General features: G+C 41.8%; 1 protein-coding gene across 1 annotated transcript in view; it reads left to right on the top strand.

The window, feature by feature from the left end:
* Positions 1–6282: 6282 nt before the first annotated feature.
* cfap43 (cilia and flagella associated protein 43) overlaps positions 6283–19555 on the top strand; it is a 35642-nt gene continuing 22369 nt past the window's right edge. Inside the window, exons 1-18 of the mRNA XM_048269163.1 lie at positions 6283–6342; positions 6646–6899; positions 7137–7233; positions 7318–7485; positions 8556–8706; positions 9063–9216; positions 9330–9412; positions 10025–10156; positions 10309–10428; positions 10651–10731; positions 11007–11155; positions 13290–13393; positions 13528–13695; positions 14795–14958; positions 15885–16046; positions 16767–16897; positions 17274–17436; positions 17716–17829. Coding sequence (XP_048125120.1) covers positions 6314–6342; positions 6646–6899; positions 7137–7233; positions 7318–7485; positions 8556–8706; positions 9063–9216; positions 9330–9412; positions 10025–10156; positions 10309–10428; positions 10651–10731; positions 11007–11155; positions 13290–13393; positions 13528–13695; positions 14795–14958; positions 15885–16046; positions 16767–16897; positions 17274–17436; positions 17716–17829 — 2424 coding nt within the window. The 5' untranslated portion in view covers positions 6283–6313. The remainder of the gene's footprint in view (positions 6343–6645; positions 6900–7136; positions 7234–7317; positions 7486–8555; positions 8707–9062; positions 9217–9329; positions 9413–10024; positions 10157–10308; positions 10429–10650; positions 10732–11006; positions 11156–13289; positions 13394–13527; positions 13696–14794; positions 14959–15884; positions 16047–16766; positions 16898–17273; positions 17437–17715; positions 17830–19555) is intronic.

Raw genomic sequence — 19555 nt, 5'->3', positions numbered from 1 at the left:
GATGTTGATGGGATAGTTTAATGGGTGGATGAGTGAATGGTTTAAAGAGGATGAATTGATAGAAAGTTGGATGGAATGTGCCTTATATCCTTGTAGAATTGAGATACACAGAGAGAGTTGGCCTAGTTGAGCAGAAAGCAGTTGATACAGGTGCAATCTGTTTACCTGGCTTTTAGATGGGGCCTAGTTGAGCAGCTGGAAGTTGATACAGGTGCAATCTGTTTACCTGGCTTTTAGATGGGGCCTAGTTGAGCAGCTGGAAGTTGATACAGGTGCAATCTGTTTACCTGGCTTTTAGATGGGGCCTAGTTGAGCAGCTGGAAGTTGATACAGGTGCAATCTGTTTACCTGGCTTTTAGATGGGGCCTAGTTGAGCAGAAAGCAGTTGATACAGGTGCAATCTGTTTACCTGGCTTTTAGATGGGGCCTAGTTGAGCAGCTGGAAGTTGATACAGGTGCAATCTGTTTACCTGGCTTTTAGATGGGGCCTAGTTGAGCAGAAAGCAGTTGATACAGGTGCAATCTGTTTACCTGGCTTTTAGATGGGGCCTAGTTGAGCAGCTGGAAGTTGATACAGGTGCAATCTGTTTACCTGGCTTTTAGATGGGGCCTAGTTGAGCAGAAAGCAGTTGATACAGGTGCAATCTGTTTACCTGGCTTTTAGATGGGGCCTAGTTGAGCAGCTGGAAGTTGATACAGGTGCGTGCAAATCAAGTTAATTAGCCCATTGTGATGTCATAGTACCAATGCAAAGTCTATGGGGAAAATAAGCTTGTTTTTTATTAATATCTCAAAAAGTATAAAGTTTACAAAAGTGAAAAACACATTCCTCAAGTGTCCTTTTCAAGACCTATACGTTACAAAGTTTGAACAAAGTTTCTACGTTAAATGGTTGAAGCCAGGGGCGTCATGCAAGGCAAAATTCAGAGGGGGCACAATCAGGCAATTTTTTTCGGGGTGTGTGTGGGGGGATTTCTCCCCTGGACATTTTGAAATTTACATTAACAGAGCAAGCAGCAACCCTCCTCTATCTAAGGACTAAGCTGAAGTATCTATTTTGTAAGTTAATGTAAAACACATAGGTTGGTGAAAGAACTGTAAGCTCAAATTCAGCTCATTAAAGTGTAAGCTCATTAAGGCATGTTTAGACACACACATTTACACTTAGGCCTACTACACATGATTTAAAAAACAGTAGGCCTACCATTGCAGTTGTTATGATTTGATTGATATGTGACCTAAGAACAATCTTACATTAAAAAAGTTGCTGAGGTCTGACTTTGTGGTGTTTAGAAATTCAATTATTTTAATCTTAATTCATGTGATGAAGGACTTTGAGAGAAGTTTGACAGGTTTCAGTGCTGAGTAAGGTTAACACTAAATATTTTACTAGGCCCTACTAGTAATATATTTTTCATTACCATTATAGCAAGCAATAGGCTACCTCATTTGTAAGTTGCTACCTGCAAATCATGAGCAAGTTACCTGATAATAAAAATAAAAGTTATGAGCACGAGAGAGACTATTATACTTTCTTACCCTCTACATCACGGTCATAGCGATCCTATTTAAATAAAACAACTTTAAGCCTCCTTTTGAACGGGTAGCCTATCCCTTTTCACTACATGGATTAGCTGCCAGATACATGAAGAGAACAAGAGAAACATCCAACGCAATGCCTTGGTAGGCCTAATGTTATTAGGTTGGATTTTGTAGTCACTGCAAATGTAACACCCTCGTTTCTATGAAAATGGAAACAATTGAACCAGGAGACTTTGCCAAATATTTGTAATATTGTAGGCTACGTTACACTGACACCATGTAGGCTAACGTTAACGTAATGCTCTGAATTCGCGGCCAACATCAGGGCGCGGGAAGGGGGGTGCTCCTGCTGGCAGGAGATAGATTTTTAAAAAATATTATATATATTTTTAAATAATTACTAATTCGCTGTCTGACATTATTTATATTTTTGTATGTGAAATGATTTAATGAGTCAAATAGCAAATGTGATAGCGATCAAGTGTGTAGGCCTACCTACGGTTGATATAGGCCTACATATTCTATGCGATTTACACGTTCAAAAAAACCATGGATAAGCTGAAAGAAACTTTAATTGTGTTTTACAGTTTTGCAAAAATAATAAATGCATAGCTAGTGAAATCATTCACTATCCTAGTCGCTAAGATAGAAATTATTAGGAAACATACTTGCTGTGGAGACGACACACTTTAGGCTATTCAGAATTTTTTTGCGAGATCATTGCAGCCTGATTATTAGCCTATATTTAAAGCCTAACATCTCTGGTGTGGTTTTGACGATCAGAAAAGTAATTTTCCTTAGCTATACTGAAATAGGCTAACGATGACAAGTGTGCTTCTGTGGGGTTAGGGTGGGCGCAGTGGACTCTGACTGCTGTCGCGGAACATTGGAATTTGTGGCTGCCCAGGACTTTTCTAAAACTTCTCGCTATCACCCGCACACTGCACTAAAATGACGTATTTAGCAGTGGGGGGGTATTCAGCACCCTTGGTCAAAACGGGTGCTGAATAACAAAAATAATGGATGTCCGAATAACAAAAATAATGGATGTCCATCCTTTCAAACCTTGGATTCACTGTAAAACTAAGCAGACCAACAGAGTACATCTCAGTTATTTCCTTCGATGTTTTGTTTAAGATCAATCATGTAGGCTAGCATTCCAAGTTACAGAATAGAAACTAATGCGTTAGTTTATGGCTAATGTATGAGAAATCCCATAGAGATGCTAACGGTTAGTATAATCGGTAAACATAGATATTTAGAGCGTATTTCAGTCCATTTACAAAAGAGTTACATGAGAATAGTTCTTTGTTTACAACTGACTGTTATTCAGCACCCCTGGTCAAAAATAGGTTCCGCGCGCCTATTTTTGACCAGGGGTGCTGAATAACAAAAATAATGGATGTCCATCCTTTCAAACCTTTACATAGGATTCACTGTAAAACTAAGCAGACCAACAGAGTACATCTCAGTTATTTCCTTCGATGTTTTGTTTAAGAGCAATCATGTAGGCTAGCATTCCAAGTTACAGAATAGAAACTAATGCGTTAGTTTATGGCTAATGTATGAGAAATCCCATAGAGATGCTAACGGTTAGCATAATCGGTAAACATAGATATTTAGAGCGAATTTCAGTCCATTTACAAAAGAGTTACATGAGAATAGTTCTTTGTTTACAACTGACTATTAAAATACTCAAAGGCTAATGTTTTCTTTCCATACAATACCATGTAGGAAAAAACGTGACTGTCTCATCAACTTGAACAGAAGTAGCCGCATAACATTCCAAGTAGCTGGGAAGGAATATGTGAAAAATCATGAAGATTGGGCACTTCTGGATAAGTTTTTGATTTTTGGCAGGGTGTTAGGTATAGGCCTAAAATTCCATGGATACAAGTTGGGGTAGCCCCCCTAGTGGTAGTTATCCATAAAATCCAAATATATCGCAGCTTCCTTTAGTCTTAAATTGTTGTATAATATTTCTCTACTTTGTTTGATACAAGTAATCCAATTTGTATATGTTCTTCTTATTCTAAGTCCATTTCCATGTTAAATCTATTATCATAGTCATATTTAGCTCATAAACTGTCAATATCTCTGAAAAAGTCGCATTGAAATATTACTCAGGTCCCTAGACCCATATTTTTACCTCCAAGGTATGCGTTTCTTTGTTGATTGGACAAGTCACTATCACTACCGTCAAAAATCACATGTTGTGACCAAAAGGACCATTGTTGAGGCCTTAAATAAACACAAATTCAGAACTATGCCACAGTGAAAAGTTACAGTATATTAGGCTTTTCACCATGTTAAGGATCAATATTACATTTTAGTCAAATAACACAAAAAAAACAATTCATACTTTCTAATGAGACACAGCACTCAAAAAATCCTCCATAGAAATGCATGGGTTTAGTTTGTAACAGCAATATGGCAGTTGTCTACGCAAATCACACCTTTTCCGCGGCAAAATGTTGACATGTGAATACATTGAGCCAATCATGTGCTGTGTTGTGAATACATTGAGCCAATAATGTGGTGTGTTGTGAAGACATCGTGCCAATCATGTGTTGTGATCTCGCCACTGGAGCAAGATTGGTGTCGTGAAGCCTTGCGCATGCGCATTTCTGCCTAAATGGATGCCCGATGAGTGCTCAAAAAGCGTTGCAATATGGCTGCCGAGTGGAGGGACTTGCCGAAAAGGACTTTGCTTAAATGTATTATGTATTTATTCAAAGATTTTTGGTTTCACTCTTCATCATTATTAGTACAGCCTCCCTCACACTTGCACAATGTGGTACAGCAAAGTTCACTTACAGTTGCCCATACAGGCAACCACACTGCCACAGTTGAGGAGGAGTGAGCATTCCTTGCTGGCATCTTCCAGATCTGTCCAATATGACACCCAGACTTTGGTTCTGTCATTCCATTCCCAACCCCACTCACTGGGGTATGGAATCTCTGGAGTTTTGGAGAGGGACTGCTTCCAGACAAAAGCTGCAGTGTGCAGGACACGCTTCCATGCTGGAATAAGGCATGATGGGTCGGGGGGATTGAATCCAGGGACTTGAGGCCATGAGTGAAAAGAAGCTTCCGGGTTTCATTGACTGACTCGACACCGCAGTTCTTACTATACATGAGTACAGTCCAGCGTTTGAGAACTTGCATGTGCACTGATTCCAGTGTGAGGCTGGTTGGGTCTTGGGTGATCACACAGTACTCATGTATAGTAAGAACTGCGGTGTCGAGTCAGTCAATGAAACCCTGAAGCTTCTTTTCACTGACGAACCTGCGATCGGAGGCTAAATGAAAGATTGTTAAGGCGGAGCAAGATATTTCATCAGGAGCCACTTCTGGGAACCCGGATCTCACGAGAGGGGGTCATAATCCCACTTTATGCAGAGCAGAGGCAGTGACTGCTCCATTGAAGTCTATGGGCATAGCTCAGAATCTTACCACATATGCTAAGGTCTTGGTTCTATAGAGTTAGGAATGTGAATTTCGGGCACGTTTTCATGATCCTCAAACCCTTCTGAACATTTCAGGTACATTTTTAGCATTTTTGAGCATTCCAGTCTGGAGAAAATCGACTTTATATCAGGTGTGCGCCGGTTATTTATGCCGCTGCTGTTGGCCGGTTGCAACGTACGCTCATCAATACGTCATCGACACGCCTCCTTATCCAGACAGGATTCGATCCCCATTTCGCGCCCATAGAGTGGTGAAGTCCCGCCCCTTCTACTTCCGGTCCATGGGACCTATCAGAGCCCGTCTACGGAGAGCCTTGCCACTCCATATTAAGTCCCATTGTACCGAATTTTGGATGCAGTTCCACCAGAGTTCCACTGGGGGCGATCGCCATGAGTGCAGAATGAATGGGAGTCAATGGAGCTAGACGGCTAAATTTGTCTCTTTCACCTGATTGTCGTTGACAAATCTCAGATTTGATTGTAGTTTGTATAACTTCAACATGGGTTATAGGTCAAAAGTTGAATGAACGAGTACTTATGTCCTTTTGATTTCTTACAGGTTGGGTCGTTGTTGCACATAACACGCTAGCATTGTGCTAATGAATGACGTCATTGACACATTTTAAAGGCTTTTTAGAACAATTAAGTGGACTTTAAAAATATAATACTCAACCAAGTGTATTTTCTTTGCCTCCCCTTTCGAATACAATACTCAAATTACTTGAAAAAAAAAAAAAAATATATCCCGAGAAAAGAGGATTTTGAGGGGTACAGCTCCATAGACCTCCATGCATTCTCTGAGCTGCCTCATGTGGACGAAGGAACTGCAACCAGTTCATGGCAGCAAAGATTGTTAAGGCGGAGCAAGGAACCACAGAAGGAACTGCAACCAGTTCAGAAACCGGAAGTTTTCCGTTCTATAGAGTGGCAGTTCTCCCCTTATTAGACATTCTCTGGACCTATCTTTCAAAAAATTATGAACGGGAGTTAATGGGGAGATAACAATTATTTTTTGGTCCAGTTTGAATTGTGCCACAAATTTCACATATGATGTGTGTGAATTTGAAAAAGATAATTTTTCACGTCAAGAAAAGACTTTACTGTTGTTCGATAGACTTCAAAAGTTATGTTGGTTTTGTGCGAATCCAGTTCTCAGTGGACTACATGAACGGGAGTTAATGGGGAGATCTCGTCTCGAACGATGTACGTCATGAGTTATCAAAAAGTTGTGTTGGTTTTGTGCGAATCCCCAGAAACTTGTACACCAGAAACTTGTACACACTGACGGCGGCTGGAAAGATATGGATGCTTTAGGAAATTTAGAAGTCAGGTGAGTGTTAAATTGTTGGCCTGGACTGTATTACAATATGCAGTGCTCACTTGGTAGCCTAATTATTTATATTTTCATACAATTTTATATTATTTCGGGAAAAACTTACTGCAGTTTGCAAGTTTGCTAGCTTCCTGAACTCACGTTCAGACTAAGTTATCGATAGCAGCAATCATTTAAACATACGTCAATCCAGCATTGCTTAAATCAATGTGAGTGCTACTTTTTTTCAAGTTTGTTGCTAACGTTAACGTTAAGTTATTAACTACGACACAATCGTTGATGGCGATTTCTTTTGTACAGGTGGGTGCAGGGTTTCACCAGCCGGAACGTTGCATTTGTGGATAGGAAAACAGCATGTTACGCCTGTGGGTGTTTTGTTGTTCTCCTAAACATCGAGACGAAGATGAGGGACTTTCTCCAATGCCCCGGTCGTGGGATCGGGACATTTGCAGCCAGTGGACATTTGAAGATTTTGGCTTTTTCTGACCAAAAACTCAACCCCTCTATTTATGTCTACAAGTATCCAGAACTTACTCTACAGTGTGAGATTGAAGGCGAGTGAAATATTGCACTGATAATAGACTTAACGTTAACTGCGCAGACTACGTGATTGGTGGGCACATTCTATGTTCAGAGGTTAGGTTAACATGTAGCTTATTTGTTATTGCAAATTATCATTGTCATTATCATTACCACCACATTTTAAATGTTATTATTGTCAGTTTCACATTTGGTTGACTGTGTCATTCAAAATGTGTTTGTCATAAACGTTTACTTGCCTGACTATGTAGGCTCAGCTCAACTGGAATATACATCTCTTGCACTAAGTGACACTGGTCCTTACCTGGCTTGTTGCTCATCTGTACCTGATCACACCATCACTGTCTGGTAACATTTACAACTGTTCTTTTATACATCTATAACTGTGTAAAATACATCTGATATTAACCTATCAATCTTTTTTTGTTGTAGGGACTGGGAGAAAAGGGTGCCATTATGCAGCCATGCTCAAATGAAAGAGGTCTTCACGATTTTAGCATTCAATCCCATGAGCTGGCACCAAATCTGTGCAATGAGCTCCAGCTCAGTAGTGGTCTGGAACATTGAAAGAAGTGATAACCTTTACATTTTAAAACAAAGGTAAGTGATCCAGTAGTTAAGCTTATCACTGTAGCGCCTTAGTAAACAGATGGCTCCATTGTTTCATATCTGTCTATAGTTAATGTACAGTAAGCAGAATTTATGCATATTTAGATCAAAATGACATAAACCTAACAGCTGTTTGTCGGTTCAATTCCCGTCTTCCACTGTTGTGCCCTTGAGCAAGGCACTTAACCCCAAGTTGCTCCGGGGACAATGTGATCCCTTGTAATATAGATGACATATGTAAGTCACTTTGGTCAAGAAGTGTCTGCTAAATGTAATGTAATGTAATGTTTATTGTTAATCTTATTGAATAACTTCCTGATAGAGAAGACAAACCATTTTGTGGAATGATGCATCATTGTTTGAAATTTTCATTGATGTGACTCAACAATCTCTGGTAGCCTATAAGTGACATCACACTCTGTCTGCCACTTGTTGTCTGTAGCTGATCGAAATGACGTAAACCTAAAGCTTTGATGTAAGGGCTATAAGGACCATTATCCTGTCGCTCATTTCAATTTGGGACCTTGTAGCTGGAATTGTTCATTTGTTTATTCAAAGTCTCAAGTCCAAAGTAGCCTGGGCAATTTGAAATGTCAGTGATTTTTTTTTACGTAATTTTGAATAGCCACTGCATGTTTGAAATCAATCGGAATCGAAACGGTTCAACAGATATGGGACCCTACAGTGCTGTGTAAGAGGGGGAGTGGATACAGTAGATCAGGGAAAAGCCAAGTCTTTTACCAATGTATTTACCAATATCTTTTGCATTTCTTATCCAAACAATGTCAATGTTGGCACTGCACTTACTCATGTCCATAGCAAGACACCTGCCAAGTTTGAAATTAAATGGATGAGCGGTTCGACATATAAGCTTATGCAGTTAAAGATAGATGTCAATTTCATTACCTAAACCCTGTAAATAACACTGTGACTGATTTGTCAGCATGTTTGTATTTATATGTCATGAATCACAAGCATATGATATTATATTCTATTTCATTATATAACTTACAAATGTTGTTTGGTTCTTGGATGATGCAGCATCATGTGTTGTCCTTCAGTGTAATAGACCTCCCAGCCACAGATGGCAGTGTGGTGGAGACAGAGAAGGGCACCTCCCGGGATAACAATGTGAAGCTTTCATACCTTGGCCCTCAGATGCCCACTTCTGCCATTGCTGGGCTTGTAGGCAAGCGTGCAGACAGATTTGTGGTAAAGTATCATTGATTACAGCATGCTACTGCACTAGTATTTTATTGACTGTCTATGCACAATTTCAACCAAATTTTGCTGCTCTTATTTTTTTCATTATTATATGTGCCCTCTTATTTACTTATTTACTTACTTTTTTGTTTACTTGAATGTTATGTTTGTCTGTGGACTTAAATTGGTAAAATATGTCTTGTCTTCACCGTGGGATAGTGAGAAACGTAATTTCGATCTCTTTGTATGTCTGGAACATGTGAAGAAATTGACAATAAAGCTGACTTTGACTTTGACTTTGACTTTGATTTACATTGTTAATTTTATAGGCCAAATATTGACTGTGTGTGTATGTGTGTATACAGCCCAAGTGTCATGTGAAGCCTCACCTGAGCCCTAGCTGTTTGTGTTGGTCGGCTGCGTCTCACCTGTATGTGGGCTGCAGGGAGGGCTGGCTGCTCAGGGTCAACCCAGAGTCTCTTCTCGTCTCCATCCTGCACAGGCCAAATCACACACATGGTGAACACAGACACACTGCAGACTGTAGTATTAACAAGCTGCATCCTCACACATACACGCTGTTGTTTCAACTGTTGGATGGCTAATATAGGATCTTGTGATTTGGACTGTAGGGGATCCTAACATTCCAGCCTTAGAGGAGGGCAGTTTCCTAACCATGGCGGTGCACAAAGATAGACTTCTCGTGTCAGGAGACGTAAGGGCCAAACTCACAATGCCATATATCCTGTGTGTGTGTGTCTGTGTGGATGTGAGCACTCATGGGTGTGTAACAGGGACTGGGCTTTCTTCCAAAGCCAAAAGACACAGGACTGAATACCAGTGTCATTTGCAACTTATTATCAATCATATTTTTGATTAACACTCTGAGGTCCTCTGAGATTCAGACACTTTGAGGGAGTCTGCTATACCTTGATGTTTTTAAGTATTTTATCTAACTAAAAACATCTATGCAAAAGTGACACATATTGTTATATTCTGGAAAACCTCAACAATAATAATAATATGAGAGTAAAGTGAATGTAATGAAATTAGTTTTTAAAAAACACTATAAATATATCTGGACAATACTTTTGAAGTGTGAACCTTGTGAGAAGAGCAAGAAGAGCATTCAGAAATGTTATGTAGTTTCAATACAAATTGTAAACACTTCAGACTATTCAGACACTTCTAACTATGTTTTTCCCTATGACAGAGGTAGTTGAGAGCTTCTCATCAGTCTGCAGGTGTGTGGTTCTTTCTGGTCAACAGCGGAATTGTATTGTGTGCATTAATCAGTATGTCTGTGCCTTTGTCTGCTCGGTGGCAGGATGGTTTTCTGCGCAGTCTGCAGGTAAAGGGGACTGTGGTGGAGGTCTCACAGACAGTGGAGCTGGAGGAGCCGGCCTCCAGCATGTGCTACTCGCCAAACAAGGAGAGTCTGCTTCTGGCCACCAGTGCTGTATGCATGTTTTAATTCTTTATATGTTATTGTGCATTTGTATTTGTTTTATGTTCTGGTCTGTTGGATAACAGCTGAGATTGTGGCACTGGTGGTAAAGTGTGTGTGAGTGTGAGTGTGCAGGCCTTGCTGAGGTGTGTTCGGTGTTACAGGGGAACTTTTACCACTACAAACCCTCTCAGTCGGACAAGGCAGTGAGGATCCTTGAGGTCCTGACAGGACACTTTGTGGCTGCGTCGTCACTGCACACAGAGAAGAACCTATACTGTGTGGTGAGACTGCCCTCCCACCCCTAACATCACATTACTTTTAAGAAAGTGGAAAGTGCACATGTTTAGCAGTTTTAGTGCCAAACAATCTGATAATGTAGAATTGATTATTAAAAACATTGATGTGACATTGATGTGCTGTTTTCAGTAATGTGGTCTGTTTGGCACATTTGGCCCAAATTGTGTGCCTCACTGTGTTCTGCTAATGTTTTCTGTGTAATGTAGTCTGTGAGAGACAGTGGGGAGCTGCAGCTGTGGTCTATGGATGATGGACTCTGCATTGCATCCATCAGTCTGCATGTTCAGGTGAGGGGTAATGTGTGCTGGAACAGGGGACTGGCCTAATTGTGACTCACTGGCATGGCTTTAGGTGCTTTATATGGGTCTATGGGGGGTGTGATGTATGCATGTGTTATATTATTGGTCTGTTTGTTTGGGTTGTGGTTGTGCGATAGACAACTGAAAAAGCATGTGTTAATGTAGTATCTAATGGACTATATGCATATTTACGTGTGTGTGTGCGTGTGTGTGCGTGTGTGTGTGTGTGTGTGTGTGTGTGTGTGTGTGTGTTATACCTTTAGGCCATAACTCTGGCCTGTTGTGTAGTGGCGCAGTATGCAGCCGTGGGAACTGCTTTGGGCCAGGTCCTTTTTGTGGACCTGTCGACAAAGAAGCATCCTCGTCTGGTGCACCGAATCCAGCTCTACCACATACCTGTAGAACACCTGCTGTGAGTCCACCTCCCACCACACCTGTGTGTATTATTGATCATACCTTAAGCCCAAGAGCATTTAGTATTTTTTCTAATATTAAGATTCTATATGATTTGTTCTAATATTGGGGCAGCCGTGGGGCACTGGTTAGCACTCTGGACTTGTAACCGGAGGGTTGCCAGTTCGAGCCCCGACCAGTGGGCTGCGGCTGAAGTGCCCTTGAGCAAGGCACCTAACCCCTCACTGCTCCCATTGTAGCTGGCAGCTCACTGCGCATGGGTTAGTGTGTGCTTCACCTCACTGTGTGTACACTGGGTGCTGTTTGTGTTTCACTAATTCACCGATTGGGTTAAATGCAGAGACCAAATTTCCCTCACGGGATCAAAAAGTATATATACTTATATATAAAAAAAAAGTTCTAATATATAAATATATAAAAAATACATTGAAATATACTACGTTGGAAATGCTACCATATAAGTCACTCCGGAATATAAATTACATCAGTCAAAAAATGAGGCACTAGGCACACAGAACAACAGGCTGAATAGGTGTCCGGTATGTTAACGTAACACAGTAACAGGTATTCAGCTACACAATAGGATAAAGAACATACCTGAGAGGCTTAATAGGCTAAATTAACATAACAAGCCAGCGAGTCCAACAAGCAAGTTACCGAAGCAAGTTCACAAAGCTCCCGATCTCATTCCACAAGCCTAGAGCGCCCTCTTGCGGCTGTAGACGGTAATGTCTACTCCTTGGTTCATGTCAGTCAGTATGAATTAACATTTAAGAACATGTTAAATTATATTTATTTTAATATATAAGTCGCAGGACCAGCCAAACTATATATATATATATATATATATATACACAGACTACCGGTGAAAAGTTTGGGGTCGCTTAGAAATTTCTATTCCACTCTATTATAGACAGAATACCAGCTGAGATCAGTTGCATTGTTTTTTTTAAACCAGGGCAGCAGTTTTCAGATTACGTTATGTGCTTACATAATTGTAACAGGGTTCTCCAATGTTTTCTCAGTTAGCCTTTTAACATGATATCAGATTAGTTAAAGCAACACCAAAGAACTTTTCCTCTGTCGCACGCACTATTTGTTTATCCAGCACCGGCTTTGCAAATAACAATGTCCACAGACAAGGTAAAATATGTTGCGTGGTTTTATAAAAGTACGATGTATTGCGACATCAGATGCAAGTCAAATTTGTAGTTTCTTATGTCTCCTTCCATCGAACTACAGATCTGCTACCCGATCTGGCAAACTTACATAGTGCGGTTATAGGGCCGCGAAGCGAATGCAGAAGTGCCGTTCACCCTGTTACGAGTTGATGAACCACTGAAACGATTTTGGAAACATTATTTTAAGGTACAAAAAACTCTTGGGTGGTGCTTTAACTCATTGAATGCCAAGCTGTTTTCGGAAGCTTTGTCCTAGAGTGCCAGCAATCTAGACCATTGTTGATGATTTTTGTACAGCTACAGCATATTCTGTGTTATAGCTATGAACACATACAATGGCTCAGTGGGTGCAAACCGTGTATTTCTACACGCTTCTGTTCCTGAGAAATTGCAAGCAAAACAGTGGCTAGTTTTCATCAAAATCGCTGTTTTTTTTTTCTAGAAATGGAGATATAACGTCTTTCATTAAATATGAAGTGTTGCCTGTAGTTTCCGGAAAGTCACCTAGCGAGACCTGGCGAGACTGCCACCTAGTGATAGACCCACGAAAATGGCCTGGTTTTGAGCTGACGTGCATGTGTCACTGATTCGACCCAAAGCGGCAACCGAGTTATGATAAAATATCCAGATAAAATGTCCAGATTGTGCGTTTTCATGAGTTTTCGATCGTCATATATTTCATTTCCATTCATCACAGAGTTCCCAAAATCACATGTAAGGTGTGTTAGAGTGTCTATTTTCGTAATAAAAAAAAAACCTAAAAACGTAATATTACGTTTTTGGCACTCAACACATGGGAAGGAAAAACGTAATATTACATTTTTGGCACTCAATGAGTTAACAGAATGTGCCTTTGGAACATTGGATGAATGGTTGTTGATCATGGGCGATGTAGAGAGAAAGATATTTGTATAATATGGGCCTGTTCTTTGGACTGAATTGTTATCGTAGGTTTGAGCATGGTGGGAACTTCCTGATCATAAGTGGCTCAAACAAAAACATCTTCCTTCTGGATGCCAGGCCGTCCAAAGGCTTTGAGGTCATCGGATATATAGGTACAGTTTATCCACAGCATAGAAATGTATTCATACACACAACCACACGCACACACACACACACACACACACACACACACACACACACAGACCCACACACACACACACAGTGGTGTTTTTTGCTGTGGTTACAGAAGCTGATGGGTTGGTGGTGTCCATCTCGGCTCTGAGCGTGAGGGAGAAGAATCTTGTGAGGGTGGGGGTCGTGTGTGGAGGAAGGAGGGGTGAGCAGATGCAGACAGGAGTGAAGGAGGGGAGGAGGGTCATGCTCTTCTCTCTGCCCAGCCAGGAGTCCTTAGCAGGTGGGAGAACGAGGAGAGAACACTGATAAAACTGAGAACACTGATACTGTGTGTGTGTGTGTGTGTGTGTGTGTGTGTGTGTGTGTGTGTGTGTGTGTGTGCGCAGGGCCAGTGGAAGGCAATTGCCCAGGGCGCCAAACTACCAGGGGTGCCACAGCGTGGCGAGCTATGGGCTTACAACATTGAAAACATGTTGATTATCAAAGAATGGCAGACGGTTTATGCGGGAGCAGCAAGTAATTCATTTTCAGTGATATCGGTTAAATAAAAGTCATGAATGAGACGTTTAAAGTCTAGTGCTGCAGAATACAGAAAAGTGCACAGGTTGAAAAACTTTTCTCCAGCATATGATGAGGACACTGATCTTCAGCCTGAATCGCCAGGTTGCTAACAGTGAAACGTAGCAAAGGGGCGACAATGTAATGAGGTAAAATTTCAATCTTACCATGTCACCGAATCAGGGGAGCAATGAGCAAATAGGTAGTCCGATTTCTGTATAATAGTCTGTAATAATAATATGTTTATATTAGGTGAAAGCCTAACTGCTTAATTGTAGGCTATCATTTTTCCGTGAGGCCTGGTCGCAATTGTCCCGCAACATGTTATTATTTTTCTGTGCGGTCCAGTAGCCCAGGGCGCAGGATTACCTTCCGCCGGCCCTGTGTGTGTGTGTGTGTGTGTGTGTGTGTGTGTGTGTGTGTGTGTGTGTGTGTGTGTGTGTGTGTGTGTGTGTGTGTGTGTATGTAGGTCCTTTTTAGACTGTGCTTTTATTGTGGAACAATTGCTTCATCACAACATAGACATATGGTCTTTTGGGCCCCCACCGTCAACAAGGCAATGCTGCCTGGAAGGCACTAGGGTTAGGCAAGGGTTAGGGTTAGGTGCCTTGAAGTCGACGGTGCCAGCTGCCTTGAAGTCGATGGTGGGGGCCAAAAAGACCATCAAGCCACAGCATACCAAAGATAATTCATCATCTGTCACTGGGCATACATATCCTTTTTACATAGATGGCAGGGAGGGACTGAGCTGACCCCCATGTTTTTTTATGTTGGACATAGTTTATTTATCATTGTAAGTAAATATGTGTGTGTGTTCATAGAGCGAGCTTCCTGTGTGGACCAGAGAGGTTGTATACTCTCTGAGCTGCTGCAGGTGTGCTACTATGAGACACACTTCCCCCTGTCCTCCTGTGCTCTCGGCCTCAACATGCTATATGCCTACTGCCATCCCAAAAAGACTATTCAGACATACCAGCTTCCAGAGGTACAAACACACACACACACACACACACACACACACACACAGTGAACATCATTAACGCATAGACAAACAAACATCAAAACTTCATCTATAAAATTGTAGCCCCACTACAGAATGCTGACAGTGCTGTTGTTATCTCTCATATCTGCTGTTGCTCTGCATGCATCATGTATTAAAGGAGAATTCCGGTGTGATATTGACCTAAAGTGTATTGAAACATGATACCGAGTGTGAATGTATGTCTCATAGCCCATCTCGCTTATCCCCTGCACTCCAAAATCTGCGTGCTTAGTTAGCCGATGCTACCAACAGCTTTTTCAATAGTGGTGCTTCGCATCGGGCTAGCCATGCAAATAAATCACTGTTTTACACCCATTTACGAGGCTCAATGTATCTCCACACTTCATTGGTAGACTTCCGAGGGCCCTGACATTTTAAAACGAGACATTGAGAACTTTGAAAAAGTACTGGTAGTTTACTTACAAGACGATTTATACAGACAGTATCTTCAACGAAGTTTGCAGCATCTTTGCAGCCATCTTGAATTTAGTCAGATTCCAATAATTCGAGCAGTTTCTTCGTGAGTAAGAATGAACAGGTATGATAAAGGGATCAGATTCCAAAATTATGCATGGATTCCAGTTTCTTCCATTAGCAGCAACTGGAATCCATGCATTTCCACTAAATTATTTTTGGAATCTGATTTGGAGTGCAGGGGACAAGCCGAGATGGGCTATGAGACATACGTTCACACTCGGTATCATGTTTCAATACACTTTAGGTCAATATCACACCGGAATTCTCCTTTAACATTTAAATGAAGCATCAACATTTTTCACATTTCCAACCCCAAATCTGTATGCTCTCCTATGAACCCTTTTACTGTTGCTTATCCTCGTCCTAATACATTTGAGCCTGTGTTCCTCCAGGGCATGATGGGATCCTCTGACTCGCCCGTGTCTGTGGCCCCTGACGTTGAGGTGGAGGGCCACCCCCTGGGGCCCGCCCTGCTGCTCATGTCCCCCCAACACACCTGGCTGGCCACCTTGGGCCGGGATGGCCTGCTGCACTTGCGAGACTCCTCCAACTTGGTAGGGGGCGACGTTTCGGTAGTACACCGTGTCAAACGGATGCCTGCAGCTGTCCAGTGGTTTTCTTGAGGGGATCTAATGCATCAGACTTTGACAAGATTTGGGAAAGATTCTTGAAAGATTGGAGTCTTTTAACTAATTCCCCCCATTCAAGCTTTACTCAAAAGGCTACAATCTTTCAAGAATCTTTCCCAAATCTTGTCAAAGTCTGATGCATTAGATCCCCTCAAGAAGACCAGTACAGTGGCTCCTCTGCCGCAAAGATTGTCTCAAAATTATGTGTGCTGATCCACAAATGCGAAGACGAAAAATGTGTGTGCTGGTGATCCACAAATGCAAAATTAGATTTCACAAAGGCAATTTTCAGTTTTACAAATGCCATTTAATTTACAAATGCACATCTACAATTGTGAAAACCAATTTACAAGTTACAAATAAATTGGAGACTTTCATCTAAGAACGTGAAGAATGCGTGTGCTGGTGATCCACAAATGCAGAATCACATTTCACAAATGAAATTTTCGGTTTTACAAATGGCATTTTATTTACAAATGCACATCTATATTTGTAAAAATCAATATACGAGTTTATGCAAACACACATGCAAATCAAGAAATATTTGTGGATCCCCCTCTGCGCATATACAAATATTATTGAGACAAATTTATCTCCATACACACATGGTCAACTGACATGACATGTCTGTGTTTCCACTGTCAGGACTGCTATGTGCAGTTTCAGTGTCACTCTAGCTGGCTGGGTGGCGGGCGAAGCCTCTCCTTCACCACAGACAACCAGGCTCTCCTCAGCACTGGCCTGAGAGATGGCAGCCTAGTGTGCCTCAAATACAGGTAACACACACACACATACACACACACACACACACACACACACACTCTCTCTCACACACACACACACACACACACACACACACACTCACACACACTCACACACACTCAAGCGTCCTACATACTCGCCACTCCCGACCGGTTGTCGTGCTACCGGTCAGGTGCAGCGAGTATGTAGTACGCTTCACATAGACACTCACACACACTCACACAGACACATACAAAGCCCTATTACCCTACGTTTACACATATGTACATAGACGGACATGTATGCACATCATAGTTTAGCGCACATGCACACAAATAGCAACATAAGCACAATAAATATCTGTGGAGTGGGTTCCAAATAGTTGCACTGTGCTGTGCTCTGATTGGCTAGGCAGGGGATCAAGGGGGCTGGGAAATCTTACGGCCCCTCCCAGTCGAGTCCGTGGTCGGTGGTCACCCAGCCAGAGTCGGCCATCTTAGCTGAGAACTCTGCCCTTGCCCATATGGCAGAGTGGGATCTGGCTACGCAGTCCGCTCCCGGCTCAGCCAGTGAGGTAGGAAGGTCTCAGGACTCTGGGTCAGATCCCCAATAGAGCCCTGATCACCTCTTCATGCCAGTCTAATAATTAAATAGAGTAACATCTCTGTATGCATTAAAGTTGATAATCCATTTGAAAACATTTGAAAAATTATCATTTTTTCATGAAAGCTGATGTTATACTTTTTATTTAACAATTTAACAAAACAAGGCCTTTTAATGTTTGGTATCGGTGTAGTTCTCATCATGTTTTTTATTTATTATTTCATGGTATTTATCCTCTGGGTGTTTCTAGGAGGGCGTGCGGCACAGGTCTGACATTGATGTGACGGAACAAGATGACAGCTACTGCAGCCCCACCTCTGAATTGCTTTCTACCGCCACCTGGCTGGACAAAAAGTTGGAGCTGGTCAGTTCACCCAAAGCAACACTGTGCAATTCACACTTAAGACACTAGAGGTCACTTGTGGGTCTGCCCTTTTCTCTGGCAGTCTTTAAGGTGGTCCATACTGGCTTGTTTTGGTTTGCTTCACTCAGTGCATGATAAGCAGCCACTCATATCAGCTCACATCTTCATCAGGGGTCTTACGGGAGGAGCATGTAATGCCTTGCTTTTCTATACAATCATTTGGCTGTTAACTCAGAAAATTCTTATCAGTAGCACTTCTTTCAGGAGTTGAGATTGAGGAGTTGATCAGATGTATGCTTGAGGGTTTTCTGTCATGAACAAGGAGTTATCTGTTATTTAACCAATTCTAAACTCAGATCTGTATAACTAAATGAAGGTTTATTGTCTGCTGTAGGTTTAGGCCATGATACTAAGGTTATGCATTTTCTTACATTTCATACCTTTGCAGTGGAGTTGACTTTTGCTTGGATGAGCCAGGAACCCGTCATGTTGACTTGATTTGAGAGACAGGCACCAGTAGAGCAATTTGCTGATCCCTTCTGTGTTTGATAGTATGACTGGTCTAATAGACCAAGTAATATCTCTGCATGGCTCTGTGGTTCAGGTCAGAGACCCCCCTCCCCCCCAGCTCCCCCACCATCCTCTCGTTGTGTCTTATTGACGGAGGCTGCTACCTGCAGTGTGGGGGTGTGCAGCTGTGTGTTGCCTGCAGCTACATTCCTGCGCAAGGATATATCTCCCTTTAAGGGACGCGTATGACAGCACGAACCACAGACTCTTTGTGGGGGGTTTTTCATTTCGTGTTTCGGTTTGTTCTAGGATGGATAGATAACTGCAAAAAGTGTTTTTACAATACGTGTCATCCAACCACACACTTTAAACAATCTGTCACTGACAGTACTGGAGAGCTGGCCATAGGTGGTTACGTACTCGGTATCTCATGTCTAAAAGGTTGGTTCCAATGTGCACCATCACAAGTTTGCACTATGGTTGGAACTTGAATGTGATATAAAGGAAAAAACAATCTGTTATCCATTTATTTTGCAGAATAATTGGGATTTTTTTTACATTTACAGCAAGTCACCCTTCTTTAAAGAACTCCTTGGGGTAAAAAGTTCTTCAACCAATCGTTACCCATTATGGGATAGATTTTCTCTCCATGTAATTTGATCAGTAAGATCAAATACCTATTGGGCTGGGTACTAGAATGAACTGAGCTGCGCATCCATTCTCTGTGTGTCAGTTAGCCCTTTGTTTCCCTGTGTGGGAAGCAGAGATAGCTGTCAGGGCAAGCCCTCTCCTTCTGCTGTGCTCCTCTCCACAGCCGCAGGAATGTGTGCACAGAGGGGAACAACCCCAATCAAAGCCATCCACCCAAATAAAAACAAGAGGCCACACGCACATACACACTCACACACACAGAAGGGCACATATACTCACAGATACTGTACACATGTATGTAGGCACACACACACACTCTCAGAATCACATTGACACAGACACACCCAAGTATAAATATATACTCTTTTGATCCCTGTGAGGGAAATTTGGTCTCTGCATTTATCCCAATCCGTGAATTAGTGAAACACACTCAGCACACAGTGAACACACAGTGAAGTGAAGCAGATAGATAGATAGATAGATAGATAGATAGATTTTTGATCCCCAGGGGAAATTCAAGAAAAGCACACACTAATCCCGGCGCAGTGAGCTGCCTGCAACAACA

The sequence above is a fragment of the Alosa alosa genome, chromosome 18 (assembly GCF_017589495.1).
Source record: "Alosa alosa isolate M-15738 ecotype Scorff River chromosome 18, AALO_Geno_1.1, whole genome shotgun sequence".
Classification (NCBI taxonomy): Eukaryota; Metazoa; Chordata; class Actinopteri; order Clupeiformes; family Clupeidae; genus Alosa; species Alosa alosa.
This window is presented reverse-complemented; position numbering and strand designations above follow the sequence as displayed.